Source organism: Sinocyclocheilus anshuiensis, unplaced genomic scaffold, assembly GCF_001515605.1.
Source record: "Sinocyclocheilus anshuiensis isolate Anshui unplaced genomic scaffold, SAMN03320099.WGS_v1.1 scaffold100, whole genome shotgun sequence".
Taxonomy (NCBI): domain Eukaryota; kingdom Metazoa; phylum Chordata; class Actinopteri; order Cypriniformes; family Cyprinidae; genus Sinocyclocheilus; species Sinocyclocheilus anshuiensis.
Window position 1 is genome coordinate 1010007 of NW_015555725.1, and position 9589 is coordinate 1019595.

The 9589-nt window shown below is 36.3% G+C and overlaps 1 protein-coding gene across 2 annotated transcripts in view; it reads left to right on the forward strand.

Annotated features, from left to right (window-relative positions):
- Positions 1–9088, forward strand: part of LOC107672606 (iporin-like) — a 29196-nt gene extending 20108 nt beyond the window's left edge. For both annotated transcript variants that reach the window (XM_016465861.1, XM_016465862.1), the window contains 4 exons: positions 4221–4267; positions 4475–5552; positions 6037–6212; positions 6860–9088. In XM_016465861.1, the coding sequence (XP_016321347.1) occupies positions 4221–4267; positions 4475–5552; positions 6037–6212; positions 6860–6987 (1429 nt within the window). In that variant the 3' untranslated portion in view covers positions 6988–9088. The remainder of the gene's footprint in view (positions 1–4220; positions 4268–4474; positions 5553–6036; positions 6213–6859) is intronic.
- Positions 9089–9589: the final 501 nt, after the last annotated feature.

The window sequence follows — 9589 nt, forward strand, 5'->3', positions numbered from 1 at the left end:
CTTTTTCAGACCGATGAGCTTTGTAAAAATCGACGCGTTTCAAAAAGGCGGGGCATAGAGGAGAAACAATAATGTACAGTATGTGGAAAATAGTGTTTTTTTTTTTACTTTAAACCGCATAAACACATTTCATTACACCAAATACACAAAATAATGTTCTTTTTAGCAGCATCATATGACCCCTTTAATATTTTGAATTGTTTTTAGCTTTATTTTTTGTTTTTCATTTAAATGTTAAGTTTTGAAATTTTGTTGTATGCATTTGTCATTTTTATTTAATTTCTTTATTTTTATGTGTATAAGTAAAATGTGTATAAGTAGTATTTATAAAGTTTTAGCTTTTAGTTTTGGATCTGTTTTTTGTTGTTTTAATACTACAATTGATTGCTTCTGTTGTCCTCATTTGTAAGTTGCTTTGGATAAAAGCGTCTGCTAAATGACTAAATAAATAAATAAATAAAAATAAACATTCATGAGGATGATGAAAGTGTTTTAACTTGAGTAAAGCCTTGGCTTGAAGCCCCCCCATCAACCCCCAGAAACTTTTTCAACTTACTTTTATAAGTTATTTAATTAAGAAATAAGAATTGTACCTCACCTAAAGCATTATAATTATTTCACCCGCGCCGGACAGAGACTGAGACGGTGCCGCTGCATGTCGAGCCAAAACTCTCACAGCAGCGTCATCAGCTTAAGATCGGTTTTATGAGATCGGCCTTTTAGAGACCGCCGATCAATCATCCCAAAGTGATTATCGGCCGATTGTGATCGGTAGCCGCTATTCAATATGGAAATAAAAGCGTCAATAAGTAACTGAACTCAACCTCATAATAAACATTTGTTTGTGTAATAGGTTAAATTGCCGTCACACAACAGCCAACAGCATTTCCCAGTTTTTCAGTCAAGCCGATGTATATGAGCTGCTATGCGGATCTAACGATGTATGAAGTTTTTGATATTCTGTGGTGGTCAGTTCACAGCAGTGATAGAAATTAATCTACCAATAAGCTTAAATATATATATATTTTTTACCTTTTATAAGCATTTTTACATTTATAAAGCCATTTTTTTTGCATATAATTTGTCAATTAGAATAATGAGATATTTGGGCTGTTACTAAACAAATGGTATAAATATCAACGAAATTAATCTTTGCAATGCAGAGGAAACACAGAAGCTGCATCTGAAGTGGCATGTAGATGTCACACTGTTTAATGCAGCTCAGAGGGACATGGGATGCTTTAACCTGCAGTTACAAATGCATAGATAATGTTTTGATATTTTAAACAAAAAAACGTTGAATACTGACATTTGAAATTATTTAAAAACTGAAAAGATACTTTAAATGTGAAATTTAAACCACCAGTAGATGGCAGCAAGTCACTGTTAATAAGTGAGTCATTGCGATTGAAACGAATCATTTAAACGGTTGATTCATTCAGAAACGAAACACCGTCATGTTGCTCAGAGATGCAAAACAGTGATGTGGCTTTGTTTGGAGTTATTTTTGTTGTCGAAATAGAGCAAAAACAGGCAATATGGTGTCTAAAACTCTTAATTAAGTCTCTTAATTAACTTTTTGTTTATTGAACTGTATATTAATAAATTTTAATTTTTAAATTTTTTGCTCCCATATCTTGAATTTTGTGATCATTTGAAATGTATTTTAATAAACTGAATCATACAGTGAAAGAAAGCACTGTAAATGCGCACACGCACTCGTCTAACCTGCTACATTTCATCACGGCATTCTCAAAGGGACGTAACATAAAATATTGTGGCTTGGTTGGCATGATACACAGTCTAATGGTCTAACGAAATCCAATTTTAAACATCTTTTACTGTACCCATTTTATGGCCCTTATATTACCTATTTGAGCCAATGCAGATGAATGAAGTTATCTCAGGACGAGACCGCCCTGATTGTAAAGCAAAACGTGATTGGCTATAGCGATATCGTGCTACGATTGGTCAGCGAAATGTGGCTGTTATCTGATTGGCTTGAGTAGACGGTGGGTGGAGTCCACGTATTTGTGGATTGTCAGCACGTCTTGACGGAAGAAATGTTTAATTATTCGCAAAATCACAGGACGCGATTCACAAATGCGTGCAGCTATCTACAAATGCACAGGACGCGATTCACAAATAAATGACAGGCAAAGTTGTGGTTGTGACATAAATATATATTTGTGAATATGTTTTTTATTTGCAAATCTCATTTTATTTATTTGTGAATTTAATTCATGTTTGTGAAACTTTAAGATTTATTTGTGGATGTCATTCTGTTTATTTGTCAGTATGTTTAATGTTTGTTAATCTCTTTACATTTATTTATGGATCGTAATCTATTTATTTGGAATTAAGCAACAATTCTATCTCCATAGAAATGCCTCATATTATGGAAGCAAAATGTGAACAATGACTTTAAAATGGAGGGTCTGTGTTATTTGATGCTTTTTTAATTTAATTTAAATTTATTTACTTTTTCAAAGGTCTTAGAGCACCGTTTGAGAACTTGCGTTTATTTTAACGCGAGAGATAGACAAGACAGACTGAGTGAGATGTTCGGATAGGGATGATAGTTTCTGTCTTGAGTTGATTGATCGAACGGAATGTGCTTTTTAGCAGTCCCCTGAGAGATAGACAAGACAGACTGAGTGAGATGTTCGGATAGGGATGATAGTTTCTGTCTTGAGTTGATTGATCGAACGGAATGTGCTTTTTAATCTTCTAGGAGTTTCTAAAATGAAAACAAAAGATATATTTGACCATCAAATGCATTGTAGTACTGCAGTATCTTATCTTGATAACAATGAAGAAGAAGAAGAAGCTTTACATTCAGTATTGGATCATGAATTTAGCCAATGGCATAACAAAAAATGACCAAAAAAAAGAATAAATAAATTCTATGTATGAAGTAAATTTTTTGTTAATTAGATTAGATTGCTGCTCCTCAGATTTGATAGTCTAATCAACCCAACAATACAAAGCCAACTCTTAATATTTGATGGGAAAAAAACATAATATAAATGCTTTTTTGTGTTTTGCATATTGAAATTGCTTTATCTGAAAGATACATGCAGTATTGCTTTAGATTTTAACATTTTAACTTTTAATACATTTTGCCATTTTCTACCTTTTAGAACAGCATTGGTGTCATAAAATGGTGTCTTGGTAGGCAGCTCACTAGGTTTTGGAACAGATCGATGGCGTATGTTTTTTATTAGCACTATAACAAGCCAGGTCTAAAAAAAAAAAAAAACTCAAATCTTGCTGTCTAAAACTCTGTAGTGTGTTTCGAAAAGTCTTTAGAAGTCATCAAAGGCTCCAGTTTTGCTTTGATGGGCCTTGACATAGTCATCTCAGCTCCTGTGCAAACTTCCTCTTTTCCACTCCTATTAAAATTATAGTCAGAGGCACAGCACTTTGATCATTATTTTCAATTATTCATTCTGCAGCATACTAATCTCTCTCTCACTCTCTCATCTGTCTGTCTCACTCTGCGCTGTGGTCACTCTTCTTCTTGAGATCAATACAGAGTACAGTAATCACTTCCAGGGTCCTTGTTGTTGCACTTGTAGTATTTCACTTTAAAACAGATTTCCAGGGGTCCAGGGGTCTTCAACAGGGGGTCATCAACCCATAGGAGGTTTGCAGCAGTACTGCAGGGGGGAAGCCAAATTATTGTTTGATTTTTTTTTTTTTTTCGATAAACACATTTGCATTAATTACAAATTACAAATACAACATTTTCATATCCGTATTCACAACCGTTTTCAAATGTGATTATAAAAAACAAACAAAAAAAATGTTACTTGAGCTCCAAATCAGCATATTAGAATGCTTTCTGAAAGACCATTTGCCATTGATGACTGGAGTAATGGCAGAAAATGTAGCTCTTATTCACAGGAATAAAATATATTTTAAAATATATTGAAATAGAAAAGAGCTGTTTTTAATGTTGTAATAATATTTCACAACATAACTGTTTTTACTGTACTTTTGGGGGGAAAAAAGCCTTGGTGAGCATAACAGACTTCTTTCAAAAACATTATAATCTTACCGACCTCAAATATAATGGAAAAAATATATACTGAAGACCCCTGCCTCTGGTGTAAGTGTATTATTTCTGTTATTGTGCAGTAATGTTACAGATTTGCATTTGACCTCAGTAGATTTGGGTCCATGATTTTACAACACTCACCTTCAATGTTTTTCAGCTTGCGATTTCTGGAATTCTGGTTCAATCACATTTATACACATGAAGGTAGGACCATGCTTTCTGCACTTACGTTCATGCTGCAACATTTATTTTTAGTGACTTGTTCAAGAGCAGTTGGCTTTAGTCAGAGAAATTAAGTAGAGCCAAGATTTTTATGTTTCTCATACTCTATTGCCAGCATAATTCTAATATTTAGCATTTTTTTGTGTGGCCGTCTGTGTCTCTTTTTTTTGTTCTGGCATGGTTCCTCAGACATTGTAGCAGCCCACTACCACCCATGGGGTTTCCTACCCCTGTCTCAAGGGGCCTGCCAGCCACTGTTTGAAGAGTTGCAGCTCCTTCTTCAGCCGCTCTCACTGTTGCCCTTTGACCTTGACTTGCTATTTGAGCCACACCAGCTAAAGAAAGGGGAAGAACACCTGAGACGCAAAGAACAGCTGTGCTGTGCTCGCCAAGGCCTCAACCAATCAGATTGCTCCACCTTTCAGCTCATGCGAGGCTGTGGAACGTTGGAGTCTGGAGCACAGGAAGTGGGAATGCTGCCTCAGAGAGAAAGGTTCTTGTTGAGAGATGAAGACAGCCGGCTTAGGACAGAGGGAGTGACATTAAAAATTAAATGTGATGGGCGGAGGAGTGCGGGAGCAGAGCGTGAATCACGGGATAAGGAGGCTGGAGTTGGCAAAGAGTGTTTGAGGAAGAGTGACGCAGGACAGATAGATGGTGGCGGGTGGTGTGCTGGCAGGATGAAGGGAGTTGGAGAAGACTGTGAGAAAGAGAAAAGGAGAGAAAGAGATGGAGATGGAGCCAAACAGAGAAACCGACAAGCTGGCTGGTGGTACCAGCTGATGCAAAGTTCACAGGTTTACATCGACAACTCTGTCGAGGGCTCAAAATTTGTGAAGTTGGAGAAGAGGAGGAAAGGTGGTGTTGAGAGCCACCGGCAAAGCCATCCACCTCCTAGAGAAGGTGTGGTTGAGGGGGCCGAGGCCATTCAGCCAATGGATGAACAGGTGGAACATTGTCGGACCAGCAGTAGCAATATTAATAGCATTGGCAATGGTGTCCTCCACCAATCAGCATTGTCAGAACCCACAAAAGTCACAAAGGGGAAGCCATCGTGGATGGGAAGTCCACCGGAATCAGTCCTCACTGAGCTGAAGAAGAGTAAGGAAAAGCAGCCAGACTGCCAGGATGCCTTTAAAGGGGTTCAGGCCCAGCCAGGAGCAGGCGAGGATGGGTCGGCACAGGTTCTCCGCTGGGGTCGGCTGTTTGGAGCTGGAAACGCAAGCAAGGTGGAGAAGAGTGAGCAGAAACAAGTCAGAAAACAAAGGTGAGTTGGCAAATTTTTTTTGGCCTTTTCACACCAAGAACAATAACTATATTTAACTACACCCACACCATATGAATGATGACACTCTGATTATTATAAATTCGAATGCTCAAGCTTTTTAAGGTAAGATGGGTTCTGATTGACTGATTGGATTCCTCTGAAATGGTTCCTTTGTGTCATTATTATTGTGGTGTCAATTTCTCTATTCTCGTATAATTAGAACAATTATTAAAACATTATAGCTATTGATCTTGGTGTAAACCGGCCTTTCCATATCACAAATATTGCTATAAATGAAGTTGGTCCATAATTCAGTTTCATTTTCTTCCACTTCAACAAGTTTCATAATTTTCCCTCCAAACTTCAATTGCTTAATGTTCAGAATGAGTTGGTTTTACACATTGCCAGCTGCTAGCAGCACCTTTTACAGATGCATTTTTTATATAAACTTGTAGCTAATTTTCTACCTACATGTTGGTCTCAGATTGCCGTCTGGTTGGTTGAGTCTTGACCGTTCCATGTTGGATCTGGTGGCTCAGTCTGTTGGAGTGGGAAAAAGAGCGGAGCAACAATCTCTCACGTCTCAAAGCCAAGAATCCCACCTTGGCCCAACTGAACAAGCACAAACACAGAATCCCCCAACACAGAGACAAGTCCCATTGGTAATGTTGTTAGATGAGTTAGAATGACTAGGTTTTGAATTTACAGAAGAAAACCAGTGCTTGCAAGGCAACGACAGAAGAGTTTTAAGTAAGTTTAGGTTTTAGACTTTGGTTTAGACTGTGTAAAGGAAATTTGGTTCAATCAACATTGTTGTTGTTTATAGTTACCTATGCACGGATTGTATGTCATCTGTACATCAATGTACATTCTGTATTCTGTGCTACCCTTGTAATGAAACGGTGGTTATAGATGACATCAATGGTGTCAGTAGGTCAGGAATATTCAAAATATTAGGTAATATTATTTCAATAAATAATAAGGTATTCAAAATATCTTACATTTCTTGTGTAATATAAACAAAAGCCAAAAATACATTGCACAACATGAAAAAAGCTGAAATGATCAGTTTGAATTTGTTTGTTTAGCACTTTGAGATTAATTAATACCAACAGTTTGGTGGAAAAAATAGAAATGTTTGATGTTTGAATAGCAAGTGCTGCCTTGCAAAGCGCGATAATTGACTAAGCATATTAATGTAATTATTTTCGAATGAAAACATGTTACTACCATACCTGATTATTTTACCTGATTAATTCTTTTAACTAAAATTTTCTTTTTCTTTCTTTCTTTTTATGTCTCTTTCAGTGAAGTGAAGGTGTTATGCCATCATATAGCCACAGAGCCAGGGCAGCTCAGTTTCCATAAAGGTGATGTGCTGCAGGTGCTCAGCAGGGCAGACTCTGTGATTAGAAAGTGTAGATCTAGTTACTGAGTAGTGAAATTGTTTGCAATGGGCCATCGGGTTTTGCAACTTGGCTTGTAATCATAAATGTCAATAGCCTTTTAAAAATAACTAAAAAACCAAATGAAGTTGTTAGATGACACTACTGGCACATATGCCTTGTCTTTATTAAATACTGTATGATTTTATCTAATCTAGATGTTAACCAACTCGTGTGTTGTGACTGACAGTGTGTGCATGTGCCCTTCAGAAGTTGTGCATAAACTGGAGGTCATTCGTAAACATCTCTTTCTCACACTGTTTGTGCAAAGAACTGTATGAAGCTGTATAGTACATCACTGAAAAGGGAAGCCTTGGTTTTTAAGTCTACAGGAATTAAAGCTCATTAACATGTTGAAAAAGACTAAGTATTTTCCCAACCTTACAGGACAAGGGAAATCAGCCTGTCCAGAGGCATTTGTTTTCTCCAGCCTGTGCTGCTTTGACAGGTAAATCGATACACTAATGCTATCACCTCAATCTCTGTCCCTTCATTTCAAGCTTTTTTCACCAATTTCAAGGGACAATTTACAGCCTGCAAGATTGCCTGCATGTGATGGAGTGCATCACAAATGTTTTGCTTTTGCTGATACTTAACTGATTTAAAGAGTTGAAATAAGCTCCATCTTTAACCTTAAATGTGATATATTCCTTCCTATATCAACCTTTGCACAACTTGCAATATATATACAGTAGAAAGGGAAGATATGTCTAATGTTTGTCTAGTTTAGATTTTGGTTGTTTTGATTTGGTTCAAGGAGCTTTTGAGTCTGTTTGGACTATATTTATTAAGATAGATGAGTCTGTAGATGAACGAATGGATGTATAGATAGAATGGGATGGATTTATAGAGTTTTATGTAAGTAGTTGAATAGATGGTGAGCAAAAAAAGAGTTAAATGGGGTTTGGTGGCGAATCCCTTCCCCTACAAATAAATTAAATTCGTGAGATGATTTCCTCCAGCAAGTGAAAGTGTTCCTCCAGACATTTTAATGCTTAAATATTATCCACAAATAATTTTCTCTGCTTTTGCAGTAGAGGACAAAAAAAAGACATTTAGACAAGGACGGTAAAATTATTCCTTATTGTGCATTAAGTTATGACCATTTGATGTGCTACATTTAATTCAAGGTGAGGCCTTATGGAAGGGAATGTGTATTATGTATTATATATATTGTTATTTCAGGAGTTGAGTATGATCAACAATTTTATTTAAAATAATCTTGGGCCCTTGGTATGACACCTGATATGCTTTTGCTTAAAGTAATACATAAAATCATATTTTGATTTGATTTTTTCAAATTGCTTTATTGAGACATCAATAGATGATTGTCAGAGTATGTTTTTGTTAAAACAGTTTTATGATTTATATTATTTTCTATTTATAAAATGCATTAGTCATTATTTTGTGTATTTGTAATTGTAAATATGTTGCATTCTCATGTTCTCAAAAGGAAAATGACATTATTGACTTTGTTATTAACAGCTTTCAACGCTAACAGTTAATAACGAAAACCATTCAAATGTACATTATACTGTTATGGGACGTTGTGTTTTGAGAAGAAAATGCTCTCACAAAAAGTTGCGCAAACTAGATTGTAGTGCTGCTGCTTTAGGTCAATCTTGGTCACTTAAGGTTTGTCTGTTGGTCTTCCAAATACGCTTTGCTTTTCACTAAAGTCCACCTGGTAAATATCAGAGAGAGAGAGAAAGCTTGCGAGAGAAATAGCTGTCCAGTGCCTTTTTGAACCAATTCGTCTGCTAGTGGGATTCAAGCGTGGTTCCTCAGTCACAAGTGGTTGGTGCCATTCCAGTTGCTTGCAAAACTGGAATTAAACTATTTTACTTTTTCATGCAGATTGTTAGAAGATACTGTAAACACCAGTGAAGGAGAGGATGTTTTAGTTGGGAGGGTGATGTATGTTTGTGCAATGTTCTTTCCCTCTCTATATCTCCAAATATTTCTGACCTGTATATACTGTACGATACCTGTAGCTCACTTGGCTCTCCTTTCCCCTGTGACCATGTTGTGCTCCTATAACATTACCAACATGTATGGATATCAATAACAAAGTGCTCATGTGAACACTGATGCAGAGCCTCTTGTCCTTTTTTCTAATTTTTGTGTTTATGATAAGTGTTGTTTTAATGAGTGATCTTTTGATGATTATATTGTTTGCTCATTTGTTTTAGTGATTGCTTGCATTTTTCAAAATCCAGGTGCCACTTGAATCACAGCACGGTTACAATGGTATTTCACTGATGAATGTTTTTGTTAATCCATAAATAGTTTTGAAGCAAATTATAACATTTGGCTGTTTCTCCACTTACACATGGTAGGTGTTTCAGGCTACACTTAACCTTGGTTAAGGCACTTTTTTGAACCTTAAAATAGGCTAGCTAGGATTATGGTCATTTTGTTTATAATAAACTTTACCAGGAGAAATATTTTAGAGATATTATTTAAACATGGGTACACTGACTTTGTGTTTCACTGACCCATGTAAAATAAATAAATACATAAAAAACTACGACGACGTGAACCCCTTTTCAGGAAGACATATCAACTAGTCCTGTACAGCATGAAGAGCGT